The sequence below is a fragment of the Hyla sarda genome, unplaced genomic scaffold (assembly GCF_029499605.1).
Source record: "Hyla sarda isolate aHylSar1 unplaced genomic scaffold, aHylSar1.hap1 scaffold_521, whole genome shotgun sequence".
NCBI lineage: Eukaryota > Metazoa > Chordata > Amphibia > Anura > Hylidae > Hyla > Hyla sarda.
Genome location: NW_026610532.1, coordinates 234 through 25,107, shown reverse-complemented (window position 1 = coordinate 25,107; position 24,874 = coordinate 234). Strand labels below are relative to the sequence as shown.

Sequence of the window (24,874 nt, the reverse complement as noted above, 5' to 3'; positions counted from 1 at the left end):
GACTGGAGAGGTGAGGGATTCTGGGAGTGATGTCACATGACCTCATTCTTATCTATGTAAAAACAGATGGATATGACTGGAGAGGTGAGGGATTCTGGGAATGTATGTAGTGATATTAATGTGTCTCTCCATACACAGGATTATACAGTAGTGAAGAAGTCCTCTAGTGGGCGCTGTCGGGCCCCTGTGTGTGAAGGATGGGGAAGAACCCTGAGCCCAATCCCGGGGCCCCCATCTCACTCCCTGATACATGAGGAAATGGATGAACAGAAGATCCGAGAACTCATCAACAAGATGATGGAGCTGCTGACTGGAGAGGTGACCCTGCTGGGACATTATACAGTAATGGAGGGGTCTGGTGATGACTGGAGAGGTGACCCTGCTGGGACATTATACAATAATGGAGGGGTCTGGTGATGACTGGAGAGGTGACACTGCTGGGAATGCTGGGACATTATACAGTAATGGAGGGGTCTGGTGATGACTGGAGAGGTTACACTGCTGGGACATTATACAGTAATGGAGGGGTCTGGTGATGACTGGAGAGGTGACACTGCTGGGAATGCTGGGACATTATACAGTAATGGAGGGGTCTGGTGATGACTGGAGAGGTTACACTGCTGGGACATTATACAGTAATGGAGGGGTCTGGTGATGACTGGAGAGGTGACACTGCTGGGACATTATACAGTAATGGAGGAGTCTGGTGATGGCTGGAGAGGTGACACTGCTGGGAATGCTGGGACATTATATAGTAATGGAGGGGTCTGGTGATGACTGGAGAGGTGACACTGCTGGGAATGCTGGGACATTATACAGTAATGGAGGGGTCTGGTGATGACTGGAGAGGTGACACTGCTGGGACATTATACAGTAATGGAGGGGTCTGGTGATGACTGGAGAGGTGACACTGCTGGGAATGCTGGGACATTATACAGTAATGGAGGGTCTGGTGATGACTGGAGAGGTGACACTGCTGGGACATTATACAGTAATGGAGGGGTCTGGTGATGACTGGAGAGGTGACACTGCTGGGACATTATACAGTAATGGAGGGGTCTGGTGATGACTGGAGAGGTGACACTGCTGGGACATTATACAGTAATGGGGGGTCTGGTGATGACTGGAGAGGTGACACTGCTGGGACATTATACAGTAATGGAGGGGTCTGATGATGACTGGAGAGGTGACACTCCTGGGACATTATACAGTAATGGAGGGGTCTGGTGATGACTGGAGAGGTGACACTGCTGGGAATGCTGGGACATTATACAGTAATGGAGGGGTCTGGTGATGACTGGAGAGGTGACACTGCTGGGACATTATACAGTAATGGAGGGGTCTGGTGATGACTGGAGAGGTGACACTGCTGGGACATTATACAGTAATGGAGGGGTCTGGTGATGACTGGAGAGGTGACACTGCTGGGACATTATACAGTAATGGAGGGGTCTGGTGATGACTGGAGAGGTGACACTGCTGGGACATTATACAGTAATGGAGGGGTCTGGTGATGACTGGAGAGGTGACACTGCTGGGAATGCTGGGACATTATACAGTAATGGAGGGGTCTGGTGATGACTGGAGAGGTGACACTGCTGGGAATGCTGGGACATTATACAGTAATGGAGGGGTCTGGTGGTGACTGGAGAGGTGACACTGCTGGGAATGCTGGGACATTATACAGTAACACCACTGGAGGGGTCGGGGTGATGACTGTATCATTATGTGTCAGGTTCCTATAAGGTGTCAGGACGTGGCGGTCTATTTCTCCATGGAGGAGTGGGAGTATGTAGAAGGACACAAGGATCAGTACAAGGATCAGGTCATGATGGAGGATCAGCAGCCCCTCACATCACCAGGTAATAGACATGACTATATACACACGTCCTCTCATTATTTCTATGTAAAGAATGAATTCAGTCTCTGTATGTGTTCCCTACAGTCAGATCCAGTAAGAGAACAGCACCAGAGAGGTGTCCCCATCCTCTTGATCAGCAGTATAAGGAGGACATTCCGACAGGGAAAGATCTGAACAATATTAATGCTACAGACATAAAGGAAGAAGAAGAGACAGATATGAGCGGTGATGAGCAGTATAAGGAGGATGTTCCTACAGGTAACCGCCCAGGTGAGTAGTAACAACTTAATATAGAGAAAAGTCACAGATTCTTCTGCTGTAATAATTGTGTAGAATTCTTTAATCTCTCTGTCCTGTCTCTTGCTGTATATTCTTCTATTCACCCAAAATCCAAACTAATGTGATACTACAGCTGGAATATGGACAAGAAATATCCCTATGTGTACGAGGCCATCACGCTCGTTTCCATAGACTTGCACTGAGGGGGCACAGTGTGACATCATGATTCCCGCAGCCCACACCCAGCGCTTGGAACTAAATGTTCTGACCACTGGGGCAGTGGAGTTCCCCTTTAATCTCCCTGTCCGTTCTCCCTCTGCGGCAGAGCAGCTCATGTCCATGTAACAGAGGACGAGAACTGTGGCCAAGAATTCAATAGAGTTCTGTATTCTAGCAGCAGAAGTGTGCTGGGATAAGGAAGCGCTGGTGGACACGTTCTCTCGTGGACTCTCCCATATTATACAAGATGAGATTGTGGTCAGAGATCTCGAGGAGCTTTTGTCTTTAATTATCCTAATTGACACTGGCCGACGTTTATCATTGTCTTTAGACTGTTTTTTCGTGTCTAGAAAAGGCGCAAAAAAGGAGCAAGCAGGGTTTATTTGCACCTTAAACCTACAATGATAAATGCCGACCACTAGGTTCTGAGAGAAATCACCATTTTGGGACCCTTCGAGGAGGCCTTCTATCAGATTGTCGCCTTTCCTTTCATGCCCTCCCATGTCTCCCTCGCCTCCCATGCCTCCCCCGTCTCCCATGCCCCCTCGCCCCCATGCCACCCTTGCCCCTATGCCCCCCTCACCCCCCCATGACTCTTTATTGTGGCAAGTCGGGCCCTTTGCCCAGATAATGTCAAACTTGGTCAGGAAACATTTGCACCTGAGGTCCTGAGTGGGCTTTCTTTATCTTAGTCAGGGCCGATGCAATGTTTTTTGTCTACACAGATAAAGGTGCATTTGGTGTGTGTGTCGTCCCCCCCCCATCACTGGTGCAGCGCGGGTTGGAAGCACCATGCTAGGCAGAATATTGTGCATCCACCTGCAGCCTATGAATGTAAGAGAATGGTGATGCATATATAGTGTATGTATCGCCGCTCACCAGGGGCACATGCAGGATTTTCTCACAGGTTGTGGTTTAGAAACATAAACTAATAACCCCAAACCAGCAGGACAACATATTACTACTGCAGTGACTTATACCATCATACTGTTATTTTCTCTAGTCGTCTCCACGACAGCACCCTGAGATTGCCTCTGCCTGATTGGACAGGGAAAAACACTGAGAGGTTAAAAGACCCTCCCCTTCCTCTCCCCTCCAGTGTTTTTTCCTGTCCCGATCCGGGCAGGTAACCTGAGAGGTGCGGGAGACGGATCCCGCTTGATAGAATATTTATTTTTCCCCACCTACTTCTGCGGCATCCAGGTCGGGCTTATGCAGAGTGGGTGCGGATCAGAGAGCCGGCTTCTCTTCCGCTCCCGTGCTGACTTTTTTTCCAGCGTCGCACGGAGCCTTCATTCCGGTTCCGTGGAAGTAATGCCAGTGCCGGCCGGCGTCTGACCTCATTTCCGCTATCGTGGGGTCAGTTCCGGGCAGATCCCCAGTCCCGTGGTTGGTGTCTTATGTCACTTGCAGAGGGGGCAGTGTCACATGCTCCGGCCTGCCCTAGAGGATTAAGAGGTGGGCAAATTCAAACGGGATCGCTTCCAGACCCCAGACAGTGTCCTCTATTAAAGGATCCTTAGTCTAGCGTCCTCTGCTTCATTCAGCTCGCTGTATGGAGCTTCCAGAGCCCACGATGTCTACTCCACCAAAAGTCTCTGAGGGTGAGACGCTGCAGAATCCGGGATCCGGGAGTACTGAGGGCTATGTGGTCTATACCCAAGCCTATCTACAGTTGTTTTTCTGATCCTTTCCTCCCTTGTTTTTATTTCAGAGAGAAAAGGATGTTACTGTCCCTAAACCTAAACATACTAAAAGGAAATGTTTATTGTGTAATAAGGACTGTGTTAAGAAGCCGATATGTAAAAGATGTTTGGATAATTTAGTTAGGGAGGAAACCCCTGACCTTATGAGAGAGATTAAGGAGATTATCCACACAGAGATTCAAGCTGCTAAATCATCTCAGCCCGTCGCTTCTACCTCAGCTGTGGTTAAGGTGCCACAGCCTAAGATAATTACTTTTTTGGACTCAGTGGAAAGTACCGCTACTTAGGATATTGAAGAACAAGAAGTGGTTGAATGTCCTGAGGTAGAGGAGGACCTTGGCTTCAGAATATTCCTGTTTAGTCCTGAGGATACTGAGGAACTAATCTGAGCCATTAGATCCTCCTTTGGTATAGAAGAAGTTCAGGAGCCTAGAACAATTCAACATTCATAAAATCATTAAAGATGAATGGTCCAAACCTGAAAAAGGATCCTTCATTACAAAGGGATTAAAGGATGCTATCCCTTTGATAATAAGGATTCGGAAGATTGGGACACTATACCTAAAGTAGACATCCCTATTGCGAAGGTGGCAAAACACACTTCCTTACCCTTTGAGAACGCTACCCAGCTCTTCATAAAAAGACTTGGGAAGCTGCTGCGACCCTTTTACGTCCTAGCATTGCTTCCACATGTGTTGCTAGAACCCTTGGTGTGTGGCTAGATCAACTGCCCCTGCATCTTCAAGGTGATACGCCTCGTGACCAGATTCTTGGATCTCTCCCTCTCCTCAAGATGGCCTAAAATTTTTATCGGATGCTTCTGCCGAGTCTGTCAGATTATCTGCACGTACAGCTGTGTTATCGAACTCCTCAAGACGTGTCTTATGGTTAAAGTCCTGGTCTGGGGATCTAGCATCAAAATCCAAGTTATGCTCCCTTCCCTTTCACAGTCAGTTTGTATTTGGTCCTGAGTTAGACTTCATCTCAGCTAAAGCAGCTGATAATAAAAAAGGATTTCCTCGGGAGAAAGCAGAACCTAAAAAGAAGACTCCTTTTCGTCTCCTATGCCAACCAAGTCAATCTTATAGAGGAGGGAAAGGAAAAACAGGACGCTGGTCTTATAGCAAGGGTGGCAGAGGTAGAGGATTCATTCTTAATCCCTCGCAGACTGAATCCGATATCAAGAAACAATGACGCCATTCCTGTGGGGGGCTCGGTTAACCTCTTTTGCCCACAATCGGGAAGCTTTAATTCCCAATCCCTGGATTGTGAAAATTATACAGGAAGGCTACATAGTGGAATTTACCTCCCCTCCTCCTCAAAAGTTTGTAATGACTCTAACTTCAAATCATTCCTCGCAGATTCTTCAGGGGGTTCAAGATTTATTAAAATTGGGCGCGGTTGTCTAAGTTCTCTTACATCAACTAAAACAGGGACGTTACGCTCACCTGTTTTTGGTAAAAAACAAACAGTGGGAAGTTCAGAACCATAATAAATTTTAAACCCCTGAACAAATTTGTAAAGTACAGAAAATTCAAAATGGAAACAATAAAATCAGCAGTAGCTCTAATAAAGAAAAATTCAGTAATGGCAACTATTGATTTGAAGGACGCCTATTAGCATCTTCCAATTCATAGGGAATCTCAGCAGTTCCTGAGGTTTGCCGTTTCCTGGGAGGGCAGAATCCGTCACTACTAGTTTGTCTGCTCTTCGGGCTTTCTTCTGCCCCCCCATATTTACAAAACTCATGTCGGAGGTGGTGTCCCTTCTGAGGAGGGAGTTTAATATTATTATTCCCTATCTGGACGATTCTGTTCCTCGATTACAGGTCCACATTCACAGGAACATTTAGATTCTTCAGAGCCTGGGCTGGATACTCAACTTAGAAAAGTCCGATCTTTCTCCCAGTCCAGTAAAACAATTTTTAGGAGTCCTCCTAGACTCGACTGTCCAACAATCTTTCTTCCCACCAGCAAAGAAGTTGAAGATTCAGCAGTTAATAACAGAATTTTGTGCTAGAAGGTATTTCTTAATCCATTATGCAATGTCCATATTGGGTCACCTAACGTCTTGCATCCCGTCAGTGAGGTGGGCCCAATTTCCCTCAAGACCACTACAAAGATGGCTCCTAGCAGTATGAGACAAATCCCTATTTTCCTTGGAGAATGTACTGATTCCCATAAAAAAAAAAAAAAAATGTTAGTTTGGTGGCTCTCCCAGGAAAACCTGAGTCAGGGGGTTCATTGGTTTCAGGAGGATCCCCTGATTATTACCACAGATGCCAGCACGTGGGGGTGAGGAGCCCACACAGTGGATCATGCAGTTCAGGGCAGATGGGGACCTGTACTAGCTCAGAAATCCTCAAACTTAAGGGCGCTTCTAGCCATGTGGATGTCTCTCCAACACCTAGAACCATTCTGCAGAGGCAGACACATTCTTCTTCACTCCAACAATACCACGGCAGTGTCCTTTATCCGCCATTATGGAGGCCCCAGACACAGTCATCTCCAATCAATAGCAAAGAACATTTTTTCTTGGGCAGAAGACAGAATCTTATCCATAACAGCCGTACACCTAACAGGAGTCTGGAATCTACAGGCAGATGTTCTCAGCAGGCAGACCCTAGATCCCGGGGAATGGTGTCTAGCAGACTGGGCTTTCAGATTGATAACAGAGAAATGGGGTGTCCCCCAGATCGACTTGTTCGCCACCAGAAAAAAACTGAATTTTTTTCCCCCTCAATCCAAGGGACCATCCAGTGGTGACAGATGCCTTAGCTCAGACATGGAACTTCAGTCTAGTCTATGCCTTCCCTCCTATTCCGGTAATTCCTAGGGTCCTTCAAAAACTAAGTTGAGAGAAGTGCACCCTGATCTTAGTTTCTCTATTCTGGCCCAAGAGGGGATGATGATTTGCTCTGCTACAGTCCATGAGGCTGCACAAGCCAATTATGTTCCCTGCTCACCAGGACCTGCTCTCTCAGGGACCAATTCTACACAGACAGGTTCAGAACCTCAATCTATCAGCATGGATTCTGAAAAGTTCCTGCTAGAGAAGAAGGGATTCTCAGATAGAGTGATCAATACCCTCTTGGCAAGTCATAAACTTTCTACCTCTAAAATGTACACTAAGGTGTGGAAGAAATATTCCTCTTGGTGTGGGTCATCTTTTTCTTTTCTTTTTTTTTATTCAATAAGTTTTTATTGTTTTCGAATTTGTCATAAAGCAGAAGTAACAGTTGTATACATAGAAATAAAGCATGTCAACTAGTTGAACATATAACAGCCTTATAAGGTCTAGTGCTCAGGGAGACAATGCCCCCGGTTCAGTCTAGACAAATAGGTAAGTGTAAAAAAAATAAACAAGGAATTGAATTAAGAGAAGCAAAGGAAGAGATAACAAAACAAAAATAAGTTGATAGGATTTTAGGAAGCCGTTGTGCAATGCGACTTATTTGTATGCTAGCCAGCTGTTGTATTGATCAGGGACAACCGGCAACAGCCGGTTACCATCGGTAGTAGTGCCAGTACATCATTTAGAGTAGTGTTCCCCAACCCCCGGGCCGCGGACCAGTACCGGTCCGTGGATCAAACGGTACCGGGCCGCCCGAGGAACTTTAAATAATTTCACTGTGGCAGCCGAGCCCGCCCATTGTTTGACAATAGCGAATTAAAATTCGCTATTGTTACACTGATCCTCCTCCAATACCTGCAGTGCTGCTGTCCTGTTCTCCCGATCGCATCATTGCATCCTATGGAGGAGCATGTGACACACAAGTCATTCCTCCTCCCCTGGGAGTTGTAGTTTTGCAACAGCTGGTGGTCCACACTTTGGAGACCACTGATCTAGCAGCAGAGTGAGTGCTGTCTATAAGGGGGGCCCTGCTGTCTATATAAGTGTGTGTGTGTGGGGGGGCTGCTGTCCATATAAGTGTGGGGCTGCTGTCTATATAAGGGGGGGCCTGCTGTCTATATAAATGTGGGGTGTGGGGGTGTGGGGGGGATTCTGTCTGCCAGTCAAGGTTGAAATGTCGTTTAAGAGAGTCAATTACAAGCATGTGGAGGTTAACAGGCAATATTTGGGATTTTGAAGAATTGAGCTTATAGAAAGAGATATCGCTAAATCACGCCAAGAGGGAGAATAAAGCTGATAGAGATGACGGGACATCGGTTAGGGTGAGGATGATATCGTCAGCAAATAAAGCCAATTCATGAGAATAACCTCCAACGTCAATTCCGTGTATTCCATGATGGGCACTTATGGCACACGCTAAAGGCTCAATGGAGAGGACAAAAAGTAGGGGTGAGAATTGGCACCCCTGTCTCATGCCGTTCGACAGGTTGAACCGATCAGAGAGAGAACCCTCCGAGAAAACCATCGCAGTCGGATTGGAGTAAAGTGCTTCCAAAATCTGGCCCGAAAACCCAAAATGCTCTCAGTGCTGAGAATGCATATTGCCAGTTCACCCTGTCGAATGCCTTTTCAGCGTAAAGAGTAAGGAAATCTGCAGGGGTACGGTGATGCTCACAATGTTGTAGGAGGGACAGCATGCGCCTAGTATTATCGGGTGCTTGACGACCTGGAGTGAAGCCAACCTGGTCGGCACCAAACAAGTAGGGTAGAATGGGCAGTAATCTAGACGATAACATTTTTGCGTAAAGTTTAACATCCCCGTTCAGGAGCTAGATGGGTCGATAGCTAGGAGTTTGATCCAGGGGTTTTCCGGATTTTTGTATAGTGGTGAGAAGAGCTGCAAGCATTTCTTGAGGGAAAGAACCAGAGGACATAGTGACATTAAAGACTGCATGTAAATGGGGGCGTAAAATGTCCTTGTATCTCTTGTAATACTCATTCGGTAGGCCGTCAGGACCAGGCGTTTTGTGTGAGGGCAAAGATGCTATAGCGGTCTCAATCTCTGGAAGATAGGTGAGTTAAGCGACAGGAGAGCAGAGTCAGATAGAGAATGAAGGAAAGAGTCGATAGCTTCCTCAGTTGGCTGGACCATCTGGGAGTCAGTCTGTAGGTTGTATAAACCACAATAGTAAGATTTGAATGCGTTAGCAATGTCCCTAGGGGAGAGGAGGACAGTGTTAGAGGAAGGGTGTTTTAAAGTGCCAATTTTACATTTTGTCCTGGGCGGCTTAAGATGCTTGGCTAATAGGGATGTTGGTTTGTTATCCCAGGTATAAAAATTGAATTTTGACCTACGAATATCTGCTTCATATTGGTAGAGTAAAAGTTGTCGTAAGAGGGTGCGAAAGTGTATGAGTTGGGAATATAAGTCTGTCGAGGGAGTAGTCTTATGTAAAGCTTCCAACACAGCGACCTTGTTGATAGCCTCTTGTATGTCTTCTGTTCGTAAGGAACCCAGACGAATGAAATTGCCTCTAATGACCGCCTTGTGGGCCAGCCACAGGGAGGTGCATGTTACACCAGGAGTAGAATTTAAGCGAAAGTATTCCTCCACAGAGGTTTCAATAGTTTTGCTATGTTCAGAGTGGGATTAGAAACCACTTAATTAGGCACCAATAAGGCTAGGTTAAAACATAACTTTTACTTCATCTTCATAACTTTTATTCAATACAATACATGTATTTTCTATCGGATAAAGTAAAAGTTATGTTTTAACCTAGCCTTATTGGTGCCTAATTAAGTGGTTTCTAATTTCAATTTCTATCACCAAGGGCTGAATATCAGGAGTGGGCTTTGGTACCCGTATCTTATACCAAAAGTTGGGTTTCTATGTTCAGAGTGGGCAATAACATGCATGTTGGCCCTCCAGACAAAGTCGCTGTGTGTGGGAGCAGAAAATGTGACTGACAGCAGGGTTAGCCGGACTCCCTTGATTAAGTCAGCGTGGGCTGACAAAACGTTGGGGGGCGGATGGCTAGCATCTAATTTTAAATAGCGACCATCAATACCAGCATATATATAAGTGCATATCCAGAAGCTAATTGCTATATACAAAAAGAGTGAATGCCCGTCATATTGTTGGAAGCACATACTCAATCTGCTGAGCGCAGGTCGTTTTTTTAACAAGCACCAAACACTTATTTTGTTTTCTTGTTTTAAATGAACTAATAAAACATTGACCTTTTAATATAGGGGGGATTTCTAGTTTTAGGGCTAACCCCTTTGGGGGAATACCCCTAAAAGTTGTTGCTGACAGCAGGGTTGGGGCATGGTCCCATCAGGTAATCTCCCCAATCTCCGAACTAGTGACCCGCTCTAACAAACCCCTTGAGACCAGGATGAGGTCTATCCTAGAGTAGGTGTGAAATCTGGGGGAAAAGTAGGTAAAGTCGCGTTCCGAAGTATGATATATTCTCCACACGTCAAATAGGTCGTAAGTGGAGAGGAGAGTGCCGTGGGCAGATGAGCGTCTCTACGATGCTCCAGAGCGGAGTCAATGACTGTGTTGAAATCACCGCACACTATTACCTCACCCACACGGACCCAGAGTAGCAATTTGAAGAGTCTTCTCAGAAAGCGACTTTGTCCACTGTTTGGGGCATATAGATTAACTAAAGTAAAAGGTGTATTATCAAGGGTACGCATGATAACGATAAACTGACTATGAGGGTCTACAATTTGGCGGCATATGGTAACAGCAAGGTCATCTCGGAATGCAACTAGTACGCCCCTTTTCTTTTTGGCAAAGGAGAAATGGATCATCACTGGAAATCTCCGATGGCGGAGAGGGGGAGGATTTTCAGAAGAGACATGCGTTTCTTGCAGACATACAATCGATGCATTGCGTTTCTCCACCTTCCGCCATAGAAAATGTCATTTTTGGGGACTATTAAGGCCGTTGACGTTCAGGGACAAAACATCAATACCCATGACTATCAATTCAGAGTGTGCCCCACAGGAGTGTAAAGATAGATTAAAAACTCGACTTACCACCAAGTGGCTCAGACAAGGATGTCACAACTCAAAAACACAGGTGCAGCAGTGCGTGAGGGGGGACAATTAAAATCCAGACTGAACCCGAAAGGGGCCAGATGGGGATGTCATAAATACAGACCTTAATCATCCTCTGGTGCACCTAGGAGATGGACTTGCGCTGCAGGTTGGAGATCCCATGGAGTTTGAAGGCACTAGGCTGGGAGTCACGAGAGATATATATCTTAGCACAAAGGTCAGTATGCAATGCAGGCTAAGCAAAAACATTAACCATAAATACAATGAGGTCAGTAAAAGAAATGGCAGTATAGGCAGCACTAAAAAAAAAAAGTAAGAAAGAAGAGAAAGGAGGATAAAACACAACGGAATACAACAGTTGCACAGGTTCTCCGGTGAATAAATCGAGGTGTAGCACCGATTTAGTTGGGGTGGGACAGATATAATAACTGAGCTCGTTAGAGGAAAGGGCTCCAGCACCGGGAAATACTGAGTCATCGTAATACCACAAACTCAAACAAAGCAGGGAGTCAAACCGGGTCTCGGTGCGGTGGGGAGAGGGGCCGTGGACCAGGGATCTCGACATCATCAGAAATCATACCCCACTCCTGTAAGATTGAAAGTCCTTGGGATGCCGTAAGAAGAGCATGGACCCTTCCCTGCCGATTGATCAGCACTTTAGCTGCGAAACCCCACCGGTACGGGACCCCCAGGTTGCAGAGCGTTTCTGTGAGGGGAGCAAAGCTTCGCCTGGCCTGCAGTGTAGCAGCGGAAAGGTCCGCATACATCTTCACCTCTTCATATGGCGCTGGTAGGATAGGATGACTCCGAGAGTATTGAAGGAGCAAGTCTTTTGCATGGAAAAAAGTGAATCGCGCTAGGACATCGCGCGGCACCTCTTCTGGTAGGGAACGAGGGTTCGGTACTCTGTGGGCCCGATCAACGCTGTACTCGTATTCCTCCATGTCCGGGAGAATCTGTTTAGTGAGGTGGTGAACATAGCGGGCCAGTTGGGAGCCCGGTATATTCTCTGGGATACCCCGAAACTTGACGTTGTTACGTCTATTGCGGTCCTCAAAGTCCACCATCTTGGCATGTAAGGAGTCCACTTTTCCATCGAGCCCATTATGCGCACTTTGTAGCTCATTGTGGGCTTTAGCGAAATAAACTAGCCGTCTCAGCTCTGGACATCTTGTGTTCCAGGAGAGTAGTGGAAGATTGCAGGGGTCGGAGAAGCTTAGAAAAGTCAGCTTGTAGAGAGCTTCTCAGTAAAAGCAGCATGTCGTTTAATAAGGTGTCTGAAACCGCTGCATCCTTAGTCTGGTACACTGTGAACAAGTCAGTGTCAGGACAAGCAGCAGTATCTTCAGGCTCAGTAGTAGCCTCACCTGGTGCAGCCATGCAAGGTTTCTTTTTAAGAGGACTGACCTGCGGGGAATCACCCGGGGCGCCATCTGCATCTTCGTCAGAGGTCTTGTTGTCAACCGCTTCAGCACTCAGAGTTTGAGGAGTGCCGGTGATTAGAAGCGGAGGTTCGGGGCCATCCCACAGGGCCGAGTCTTCAAACGACAGTGTCTGGTGCACCCAAGTGGAAGGTAGGGTCTGGTATGGACTCACAGTTGTGACAGCATCTTCCCCGTTGTCCGCTCTTTTTTTATCTATTGCGGCCTGCAGGAGTTTGTTGTGCACGCTCCGAGGCGCCATCTTGGGAGAGCTTGCAGGTCAAGTCCCCGGAGCGGGAAAAGTATGTTAGCTTTTGTGCACTGCTCGGTTTGTGGTTCCTCTTTCTGCCTGAGGTCGCCATAGCGGTGGATAGAGCTTTTGGGAAAAGCTGGAAGTCGCTGGCAGAGTTGCAACAGCTAGTTTCCCGGCACTAGAGCAGGAGCACCTCTTCTATGCGGCCATTCAGCACGGCGGCCAGATCACACCCCAGTCATCTTTTTCTTTTGATTCTCTTGATATCACTAAAATTCTTGACTTCATCCAAGACGTGTTTGATCTGGACCTCTCTCCTAACACTCGTAGAGTACAGGTCTCAGCCCTAGGTGCCCTCTATCAGACCAAACTGGGAGAGGATATCTATATATCTAGGTTAATTAAAGCTACAGACAAATTAAGACCCAGAATTTAAAAAAAATGTCCTTCTTGGAATATTAATACGGTCCTCTTAGCTCTAACTAAAGCTCCTTTTGAACCTTTAGACTCTATTTCCTTAACATTTCTTACCATCAAAACCGTGTTCCTAGTAACCATCACTTCGGCCCGAAGGGTTGGTGAAATTCAGGCTCTCTCCTTTCAACAACCTTATTTCAGAGTATTAGACTATAAGATTATTTTTCAACTAGACACAAATTTGATTCCAAAAGTTTCTTCTTCCTTCCACAGATCCCAGGATATTGTTATCCCATCTTTTTGTGCTCATCCTAACAATGAGCAGGAGCGATCTTTCAGTTTTTTGGATGTTAGGAGAGCTGTCCTTAACTACATAGACGTCACCAGTACCTGAAGGAAGGATAAGAACCTGTTTGTACAATTTGCAGGTCTTAATAGAGGTAGGAAGGCCTCTAAAAGCTCTATCTCTAGGTGGATTAGTTTAGCCATCTCAGAATCCTAAACATCTAGTGGTCAGGATCCCCCTCAGAGATAAGGGCTCATTCCACTCGTGCTGTATCCTCCTCTTGGGCAGAAAAAGCTTCAGCCTTGGTGGAACAGATCTGTAAAGCTGCTACCTGGAAAAGATGACATACCTTTTCCAAATACTATAGACTTCATGTAATGGCAGGACATGGCATTTGGATGCAAAGTCCTAGGTGCTGTGGTCCCTCCCTAATAATTCTTTGGTATTTCTCGGGGTGCTGTTGCCGAGACGACTAGAGAAAGGGTTAATTATACTCACCGATAATTTGTTTTCTGGGAAGTCTCCACAACAGCACCCATACATTCCACCCTTTGGTGATAATTTTGGTGTTGGTTTTTAGTTACCACTTTTTCCTTTTCTACTCGGTGGGAGGGTCTTTTCCCTGTCCAATCAGGCGGAGGCAATCATCTCCGGGTTCTGTCGTGGAGACTTCCCAGAAAACACTATAAACAGACCAAAATCACCACTATACAAGGGATGAATAATTACACTGCACCATGACCACTACCGTTACCACCATATAATGACAGGATAATACTACGGTACTGATACTGAATAAAACCCCTGCACACAGACCACTATCACCTTAACCTCTTAAGGACGCAGGGTGCGCCCGCTCCCATGCTATACTGTGGGGTCATGTGGGTCGGGCCTGGCACCTAGCAACGACCGGGACCGGTGGCTAATACTGGACATCACTGATTGCGATGATGCCCAGTATTAACCCCTTAGACGCGGCGATTAAAGTTGATTGCCGCATCTAAAATTTTAGAAACTGCTTCCCACAGCTCAGTCAGGCTGATCGGGGACACCCTGGTGAAACCGTGGTGTCCTGATCAGCTGTGAGGACATGGAGGGTCCCCACCTGCCTCCTCGGCGTCCGATTGTCGCTCTATTGCTCCATGCCTGAGATGCAGGCATGTGTAAAAAATATAGTTGATAAATTAGATTTAACCCCTTTCATAACAAAAGTTTGAATCACCCCCCTTTTCCCATTTAAAAAAAAATTAAAAATGTAAAGAAATATAAATATAAACATGTGGTATCGCCGCATGCGTAAATGTCCTTACTATAAAAATATATCTTCAATGGCGTACACGTAAAAAAAATTCCACAGTCCAAAATCGCGTATTTTTGGTCACTTTTTATACTGTAAAAAGCGATCAAAAAGTGGGATCAAAACAAAAAAAATACCAGTAAAAACTTCAGATCACGGCACCAAAAATTAGCCCTCATACTGCCCCGTACGCAGAGAAATAAAAAAGTTAAAGGGGTCAGAAGATGACAATTATATAAATTTTCGTAGTTATGATTTTTATCAGAAGTACAACAAAATCAAACCTATATAAGTAGGGGATCATTTTAACTGCATGGACCTTTAAAAAATGGAAACGGGGGGATTCAAAGTATGCAAAAATGGGGGGGTAACACAAACTATGCAAATTGAGTATACTTGTGATCGTATTCACCTGAGAAATAATTTTACTGCACAGTGAATGAAGGATCGGCGCCGCAAAAAATTAGAGTTATGGCAAAATAAGAGTTTTGCCTCTTAGAGGAAAGCTTACATTTTCTGAGTTGTTATAGGGTTAAAATAAACTCGTTTTGTTCTTGGCAGATTCTTGTACCAGGAGATCAGAGGAGAATCTTATATCTTCAGATTATAAAGCAGATGATGATATCACACAAGATACATATGAAGAACATTCCATTATCCCAGATACACCCTCAGCCCTTCACAGCCAAGATCTGTCATCTCATCCTTATATACAGGTCCTGTCTTCTCAGTCATCACAGGATGTTCAGCAAAATAAAAGCCACAGAAGGGGTGTTGGACATCAACGAGCTCATACAGGAAAGAAACCATTTTCATGCTCAGAATGTGGGAAATGTTTTACTAAGAAATCAGTTCTTGTTGTACATCAAAGAACTCACACAGGGGAGAAGCTGTTTTCATGTTCACAATGTGGAAAATGTTTTACTAAGAAATCAAGCTTTGTTGATCATCAAAAAACTCACACAGGAGAGAAGCCGTTTTCATGTTCACAATGTGGGAAATGTTTTATTAAGAAATCACATCTTGTTACACATCAAAGAACTCACACAGGGGAAAAGCCATTTTCATGCTCAGAATGTAGAAAATGTTTTACTCAGCAATCACATCTTGTTATACATCAAAGAACTCACACAGGGGAGAAGCCATTTACGTGTGCAGAGTGTGGAAAAAGTTTTGCTGACAAATCAAATCTTGTTTATCATCAAAAAACTCACACAGGAGAGAAGCCATTGTCCTGTTCAGAATGTGGAAAATGTTGTACTAAGAAATCAGATCTTGTTAAACATGAAAGAATTCACACAGGGGAGAAACCATTTTCATGTTCAGAATGTGAAAAATGTTTTACTAAGAAAGCAACACTTAAAAGACATATAAGAACTCACAGGAGAGAAGCCAATTCAGAGCAATATTAACCATGTACATAGAATATCTGACATTTATACATATATCATATACTGCAGGGGTCTCAAACTGGCGGCCCTCTAGATGTTGCAAAACTTTAACTCCCAGCATGCCTGTGAGGGGAGTCAGCTTGTTATAGGTTTTTATATAACCTTTTATAATAATCCTTTATATGATTATACACCATTTTGTATATCATCAGCCATGTTGTCTATAGTCCACCATCTTGTCTATGTTCCTTCATTATGAACTGAGTGTGAACTTTACCAGAATTATAACCAGGAAACTTGTAAACAAGAACCACAACTGCTGAGCGTACAGAAAACTCCAAGGCTACTGAGTCTGAAGACGTTCACACTTCCCGTCCTTCCTACTTAGAGATAAGACGCCTGTTTGTAACCAGGTATCATTGGGGAGTTTGCCGTCCTTTCATCTTTGCCTATAAGAATTCTGCTGTATGTAGTAAACGTCAGAAGACGCTGTATACAGATCCAAGTCTGTGTCATTTCTTCCAATCTATCAGGCCTGATTGATAAAACATTTCCAATTTGGCCTCAAACAGCAAATGTACCTGAAGGAATTGGTTAAATTCCTTAACATGGCCGACAACGGTTATCTTCAGCCAACGGCTGTCCGGGCATGTCCTGGCATGCTGGGAGTTAAAGTTATACAACATCTGGAGGGCCACCAGTTTGAGACCCCTGATATACTGCATCTCCAAACTTGTTACCAATTGTTAATAAAAGTTTTCTTTCTTATATTATTTATTATTCTTATATTCATCTCCGCACACTGGACTTATAATGAATGTAATATTGTCCCTGACGTTGTATATAGGGAATGTAACGCGTCAGTGTTGTCCCCGCCCCCTTCTCATTATGATTATAGAGACTTTAATTCAAGGCATCAGACAGGATCCGCGCGTCTCCCTTGAAGATCGTCTCTTCTGAACATAAGACGCTGCAGATACTTTTATTTATCACAAACCCTAGACCAGCGTTTCCGGTCTTGACGTCTATTTTCGGTCTCCGATCCTAAAATCCATTTTTCTATATGAGAAGTCGTCAATATGTCAGCGTCCCCCGGGTTCAGTAAACATCGGTGTAATTCTTTTCCTTTTCTTTGTCCTCCCCGGGGTATAAAATCCCTAGAGATCTGATCACATCTGGTACAAGATCTCTTTACTTCACACTTTGCGCCATTATTACACGGATTGAAGACCCAGTTACACGCTCGTAAATTTCCATACATGTCATGGATTGGAATGAAAAAGGTTCTTAAATCTTAATATTTAACCCCTTCAGGACACAGGGCGTACCTGTACGCCTGTGGGAATTTCGGTCCCCGCCGGACCGGGATGCCTTCTGAAATTATTCAGCAAGCATCCCATGGAAATGACCCAAACCGCGATCGCCCGTGAATTCACACCAGTGATCTGCGGCAAATCCGGTCATACTGGTCACGTATGACCCAGAATTAGAAGGTGATCGGCGGTGTACTATACACCGCCAATCACCTCCTGTAGCTCGGGGGAGGTGGCAATCCAGTCACCTCCCCAGGAGCGCTACTATTGGTCAGACGATCAATAGCAGCCGGCAGAGGAGGGGTTAATGTCCCCTTCTCTCATCTCTGCTCGCCCACCGAGCTCAGTGAGCGGGCAGAGCTGAGAGAATAAGCCAAGGACCCCCGCCCCCCGTGAAGATCTGTGCCCCTCAGGGCTGAAGAATTGATTTTAGTGCAGGGTGAGTTTCAGTGCAGGGACATGTAGAAGGGTAAAAAAAAAAAAAAAAATTTCCCCCCTGACCGCCTAATAGGTCCTCAAGGGTCTGCCCTGCCGAAGATTTTGCAGCGCGACGTGGGCCCCATTAGGGTTTCAGGGTGCTGCACTTGGCCCCCTTTATTTTTTTGGCTGCTTTCTTATAACTGTGTGATTTATAATCAGACCGTTCTATATAAGTTACACCAAATACATACACTTCACACTTCCCGGCATCCCCCCCACACACACACCCTTCCCCCCCCCCCCCCCGCCACTGCATATGGCCTGCCGGGCATATTCGGCAGAGGAGGCTTATGCTTTCCTTGCCTCTGACACTGAATCTGCCAGTGAGGATGAGGAAGATCCTACTTTTCTGTGTTCTTCCTCGTCATCTAGTACTGATGATGAGTCCTCTGTGCGGCACGGAGACGCTGCAAGGCGAGGCCACACATCCCCCATGATAGTGACCAAGTGCCGACACTAGTACGAGCGTCCATGCTGCTTGTAATAGAATTCCGTCCCCCCGGAGGCGTACCGGAGCCCCCTTCGGGTGAACCTGTCTGGAGACCCCCAGAGGGATTTCAGCCACGGATTCCTGAGCTTGTTGGCCGGATACACTAAAATAAAAATTTTAGTTATTATTTCAGTAACGACTTTGTCAATCATATGGTGGAGCAGACGAATCTGTAACAGTTCATTACCCACCACCCTGATTCGCTTTTGGCTAGGCCAAATGAATGCAGCCGAAATGAGGACATTTTGGGGCCTCGTGCTGCATATGGCCTAGTCTAAAAACCCAGTGTCAGGCAGTACTGGAGCGGGGACATCCTATACCAGACCCCGCTTTACAGTATGGCCATGACACGGAGGCGGTTCAAAGCCATACGGAAATGCAAGCCTTACGCTGAAAATGTGGCATGTACCCCCCCTCCCCCCCCCGGGGTGATCCCGCCTATGACCAGCTTTACAAAGTGAGGCCGGTCATAGATCACTTTGGGGCCAAATATTGGGAGGCCTATGTACCCCTCAGGGAGCTCTCGGTAGATGAGTCTCTTATCAGTTTTAAGGGGAGACTCATCTTCTGCCAGTATATTCCCTCAAAGTGAGCGCGGTATGGTGTGAAACTCTACCAACTTTGCGAGAATACCTCAGGGTACACTTACAAGTGTATGAGAGAAGAGATTCCCGTATTGAACCCCCAGAATGTCCCCCCACTCTGGGTGTTATCGGGAAAATCGTTTGGGACCTTTTGCACCCATAATTTTGCTAAATAAGGGTTACCACCTCTACGTGGACAACTTTATACCAGCATCCCTCTGTTCACATCCCTTGCCACCTGATCCACGTCCGCTTGTGGGACCGTGCGGAAGAATCAGAGAGGCCTCTCTCAAAATTTACTCCAGACACCTATTCCCAAGGGTGAGTCCCGTGCCCTTACCCATGAAAACCTGCTGCTGGTCAGGTATAAGGATAAGAGGGATGTCCTTATACTCACCACAATTCATGGTAACGGCAGCACCCCTGTCCCTGTGCGAGGTACCACAACAACGGTCCTCAAGCCCGATTGTATTTTGGACTACAATCAGTATATGGGGGGAGTTGATCTCTATGATCAAGTCCTCAAGCTATAGAACGCCATGTGGAAAACAGTACAAAAACGGTACATGGTACAAAAAAGTTGCAGTCTACTTGGTACAACTCTTTTGTACTGTACCGGTACGCTGGCAACACAGGGACATTCCTCCAGTTCCAAGAAGAAGTCCTAAAGGTCCTGATCTTTGGCGACCGGGAAAGAGCAGGCCGGAGTTCCCAAGAAACTGGAAATATAGGTGCCAGGATCCCCCACAATGGAAAGAAGGGACGGTCCCAGAAAAATGCAGAGTGTGTTACAAGAGGGCGATACGGAAGGACAAGAGGGGCATATGGAAGGACAAGGGGGGGATATGGAAGGACAAGAGGGGGGAAGGACAAGAGGGGGGATAAGGAAGGACAAGAGGGGGGATACAGAAGGATAAGAGGGGGGATACGGAAGGATGGGAGGGGGATACAGAAGGACACCACCACTCATGTGACACTTGCCACGATCATCTGGGCCTCTGTATTAAAAACTGCTTCAGGGAGTATCACACTTCCATGGAGTACTAAATATTCCCTTTTCATTTTAATTTCCCATAATTTGACCCCAATGTACCAAGTTCAGAGTACATTCCAAAATTTAACCCCATAAACCACTAAATTGCCCCAAAAAATTTAATCACTATCATTGGGGACTTTTTTTTATGTTGCCTCAAATGCGCAGCACTCTCTCCCCACCTGCTCGGGGTGCGGCATTTGAGGCAACACGTTAGGGACGTCCACACACATCACATTCCCAGAATGATGATTCAGAGCATAGGGTTTGGGGTGGGCATATTTGTTAGTTTAGTTTTTTAGTGGGTCATCATTCTGGGAACATAACCTATTTTGTCATTTTACATCCCACTGTACCCCACTTTAGTAACTTAGTGTACCCCATGTAACGCTCCTTGAGGGGGGTCCCGCTGTTCTGGCTCCATAGCCATTTATAAAACACCTGTGAGGTGTTAAGGCTCACTGTACTGCTTGTTACATTCCTTGAGGGGTGTCGTTTCCAAAATAGTATGCCATGTGGTTTTATTTTTCTGTTCTGGCACCATAGGGGCTTCCTAAATGTGACATATGTGACATGCCCCCGCCCCCCCCCCCCCCCCCCCCCAAACCATTTCAGCGGAAGTTTGCTTTCCAAAAGCCAAATGTGACTCCTTCTCTTCTGAGCATTGTAGTTCACCAGCAGAGCACTTGACGTCCACACATGGGGTATTTACATACTCAGAAGAGATGGGGTTACACATTTTGGGGGGCATTTTCTCCTATTACCCTTGTAAAAATGTAAGATTTGGAGAAAAAACTGCATTTTAGTGGGGAAAAAATTAATTTACACATCCAACTTTAACGAAAAGTGTTAAGGCTCACTGTACCCCTTGTTACGTTCCTTGAGGGGTGTAGTTTACAAAATAGTATGCCATGTGGGGATTGTATTGCTGTTCTTGCACCATAGGGGCTTCCTAAATGCGACATGCCCCGCAAAAACCATTTCAGCAAAATTCACTCTCTAAAATCCCATTGTCGCTACTACCATTCTGAGCCCTCTAGAGCACCCACAGAGCACTTGACATACACATATGAGGTATTTCCTTACTCGAGAGAAATTGGGTTACAAATTTTGGGGGGATTTCTCTCCTTTTACCCCTTGTAAAAGTTCAAAAACTGGGCGTGGCCTGGCCGTGCACGGAGATGGCAGCTTAAGCAAACAGCTCCGCAGCAGTCACTTGATTCCAGCTGCTATCCTCCTGCCAGCGACTCCAAACCGACCTGAAAAGGGCTCTCGACCCACTATGGCTACCTTCGAGCAGGAAAAGAACCAACAAGCCAGACGATTCCAGGTCCCTCCGACAGTATTTTGTGGCGGGGAAGCCTGGGACACAGAGAGGCGAAGATGGCGCCGGCTTCCCTGTGACCGCGCGAGATCCCCCGAACGGCCACAGATCATATCTTTCGCAGCCCCAGAGACGGACCGGACCTACAGTGGCAGAGGTAGGCGAGTCCCAATGACCCTCCAGGGCTCCCGATTCCTGTCACCTCCTGGCTAACTGGACTTCCCCAGACTCACTCTAGCATGGCGGCTGTGGGAGAAGGAGATGACACGCTGCCATTGCCTGCGCTGGAGCAAGGCAGTGATCAGGGGCTCCTTCATCCAACTTGGAGCTTCACTGAAGAAACAAAGGTCTCTAGCTTTGCTGGAATCTATTGATAAAATTGCTGCATTGGAGGCCATACAGAACACCCACCCTTCTCATGACACTGATTCACACTTGCGTACTGAACGCTTACATTTGCGCACGCTGTTGTTACATGACTATGGTAAAACGCTTAACAGATCAAAGTTGGCCTACTACCTACATGACAACAAGCCAGGTTCGCTGCTGGCTAAAAAACTGAAGCCCCCTTTTTATAAACAGCGCATCCCACTGCTCAAGCACCCTAAGACACATGCTCCATTGATGTCCCCACGCCACATTACCAATGCATTCCGTGATTACTACGAGTCCTTATACAATATTAAGACGGACGTATGGTGCCCTCAACCCTCCCAATCCTCTATAGACTCCTTTCTCTCGTCTCTTGCCCTTCCCAAGCTCTCTCCCGAAGTGCTGTCCCACCTCAACACTCCCATTCACGAACAGGAAATAAAAGCTGCTATTCGCTCCCTTCCTTCACATAAAGCACCAGGCCCTGATGGCCTACCAAATGAATACTACAAACGCTTTCTTCCCATTCTTTTACCTTACCTTCTGACAGTGTTCAATGGTGCTATGACGACCGGTTCTCTCCCCCCAGACATGTTAGACACCCTGATCACGACTATCCCTAAACCTGGCAAACCGACGGACTTGACGTCTAATTATAGACCCATCTCCCTACTGAATAGTGATGCTAAAATCTATGCAAAAATTTTGGCAACGCGCTTAAGCTCCTGTCTACCGACCTTGGTGAGTAGGGATCAGGTGGGCTTTGTCTTGGGCAGGCAAGCTCCTGACAACACTAGAAGAATGATTTCTGTTCTCCAACATTGTGAAATTACTTGCACCCTGACAATATTCCTTACCCTCGACGCTGAGAAAGCCTTCGACAGGGTGAACTGGCAGTATACATTTGCGGCATTAAGTGCCTTTGGCTTTCAGGGCCCTATCCTGACGGCTATTCAAGCATTGTATTCTAATCCTGTCGCCAGTGTATTTACTAATGGCGCTAGATCTGACCGTCGAACGGTACCCGAAAAGGCTGCCCCCTATCACCACTGCTCTTCCTCCTGACTATAGAACCACTCGCCCATGCTATACGCTCCAGTGGTGACATAATAGGAGTCCACATAGGCAACAGGGAACATAGGTTGGCATTATTTGCTGATGATGTAATTCTGATGCTGACGGACCCGACTTCCTCCCTGACGGCCCTGTTCCAGACTAAAGATCTCTTTAGCTCTATCTCCTATTACAAGTTAAATGTGTCCAAATCTCAGGCTTTACCGATTTGTGTTCCCCCAGGGACGCTTGAAACCACTTTTCCCCCTGGATTGGCAGCACCAAAGTATCTCGTATCTGGGCATCCAACTCACCTCCCCTTCCACGTTTCTCTTTCAGGCTAACTTTCCTCTGTTGCTATCCACCCTTACTTCCTCCCTTTCACAATACATTAAACACATGCATTCCTGGTTTGGCAGACTGGCATCGTTTAAAATGCTTTTGCTCCCTAAAATGCTGTACTTATTTCGTACTATACCTATATTGCTTCCCAGGTCCTTCTATACTTCTGTGAACAAGGTTTTAGACGACTTTATTTGGGCTACTCGCCGTCCTCGGGTGTCGAGGAGAGTGATGACACACCATAGACAGGTGGGTGGCTTGGGCAGACCGGATTTCGAGGGTTACTATCGCGCAGCTATTCTAGACCAGATGAGACATTGGTGGTCTGATAATCAGACTAAATTATGGGTTGACATAGAACAAACGTATAGTCGAGAATGCCCCCTAAAGTCTAGAATGTTGGCGCCGCTTTCTGCCGCATCATTGACACGCTCCCCCTTTTATAAGAGTCTGCAAGTCAGGAGCCTTTTAGCGGATGGACTGTTAGAAAATATACGACTACCAGCTAGACTGTTAAGTGTCTTAAACTCTACGGGACGGACGTGTTGGGGTATCTCCCTTTTCTATGACCTGCTAGATGACAAACTCTCTGTGACTGACTTTCCATACATGGCTAAGTGAGAGACGGACTTAAACAGTACTATCTCACCTGATCAATGGTGCTCAGCTTTTCAACATATATTCGTATATTTAAAAGTGCCTCACACCAGGAAGCAATTTTTAAAACCACTTATCGATTATTATACCCCTTATCGACTACATAAGATTGACCCAGCCTGCACAAAGAGTTGTTGGAGAGAGTGTGGAGGAGTGGGTACACTCTTACATGTGTTGTGGGACTGTCCCCACATCCAGCCGGTGTGGAGAGGGGTTGAATTAGTCATAACAAGAATGTTGGGTGTTACGGTTACAATACCCCCACAAACAGCACTCCTGTTGATTGATTTGGACATGTTCCCATATCATGCTAGCACCGTCCTGGCACACTTACGCATGCAAACTAAATTGTCTATAACTCGTAAATGGAAAACTTCCTCTGTACCCACTCTATCCGAAATTCTGCATTGTGTAAACCACACCTGTGAACTAGAACGAACTGCTGCCCTTTCACGTAATGGTGATTTGAGATTCTTGAAATGTTGGGAGCTTTGGCTGCAGAGCCCCCACTACGTCTCTCCTTTTTGAGACACTGTCATTCATACGCTATTTTCTTGTTCTTTTCTTTTTCTTTCACTTTTGTTCTTCTTTTCTTCCCCCCCCCCCTTTTTTCTTTCCCCAACCCATGAGGGAGCCTACCTGAGCAATATCCCACTATTTAGAGGTTATTAGTACCTTTTGTGAAGTTCACATATGGTTAGACATCATCTCAAATGAGAATTTGTCTTTATTTCCTTTCCCCACAAGTGCCTTAGACTGGCTTCCAACAGTTGTAATACCTATTTGATGGAGATCCTTATGGTCATGTCTGAGGGACTACCCCTCATTTTCTACGTGTTGACCGTGATATGATCTTGTTTTTGTATTACTGTTCTATGGTTTGTCTGGTATGGTTGTATTTTACCGACTGTATCGGACTTGTATGTTTTTCTTATTGTAAAATAATAAAACTTTTAAATAAAATAAAAAAAAGTTCAAAAACTGGGTCTACAACAACATGAAAGTGTAAAAAACATGAAGATTTTGAATTTTCTCTGTGAAACACCTAAAGGGTTACCACACTTTCTGAATGTCATTTTGAATACTTTGAGGGGTGCAATTTTTATAATGGGGTCATTTATGGGGTATTTCTAATATGAAGGTCCCTTAAATCCACTTCAGAACTTATGATA

General features: G+C 45.8%; 1 protein-coding gene across 1 annotated transcript; it reads left to right on the top strand.

Moving 5' to 3' along the window:
• The first annotated feature begins 167 nt into the window (after positions 1-167).
• On the top strand, positions 168-16,625 carry LOC130338374 (oocyte zinc finger protein XlCOF7.1-like). The gene is made up of 4 exons (XM_056553997.1): positions 168-318; positions 1,736-1,862; positions 1,946-2,131; positions 15,225-16,625. The coding sequence occupies exons 1-4, from the start codon at positions 259-261 to the stop codon at positions 16,073-16,075; spliced, it is 1,224 nt and encodes a 407-aa protein (XP_056409972.1). The 5' UTR covers positions 168-258; the 3' UTR covers positions 16,076-16,625.
• The last annotated feature ends 8,249 nt before the right edge of the window (positions 16,626-24,874 follow it).

Excerpts from the sequence above, each read along its gene's own strand:
- LOC130338374 (XM_056553997.1), top strand. The coding sequence starts at position 259 with ATGGATGAACAGAAGATCCGAGAACTCATCAACAAGATGATGGAGCTG. Across the intron at positions 1,863-1,945 it reads GCAGCCCCTCACATCACCAG|TCAGATCCAGTAAGAGAACA; the intron begins GTAATAGACATG and ends TGTTCCCTACAG. Across the intron at positions 2,132-15,224 it reads TCCTACAGGTAACCGCCCAG|ATTCTTGTACCAGGAGATCA; the intron begins GTGAGTAGTAAC and ends TGTTCTTGGCAG.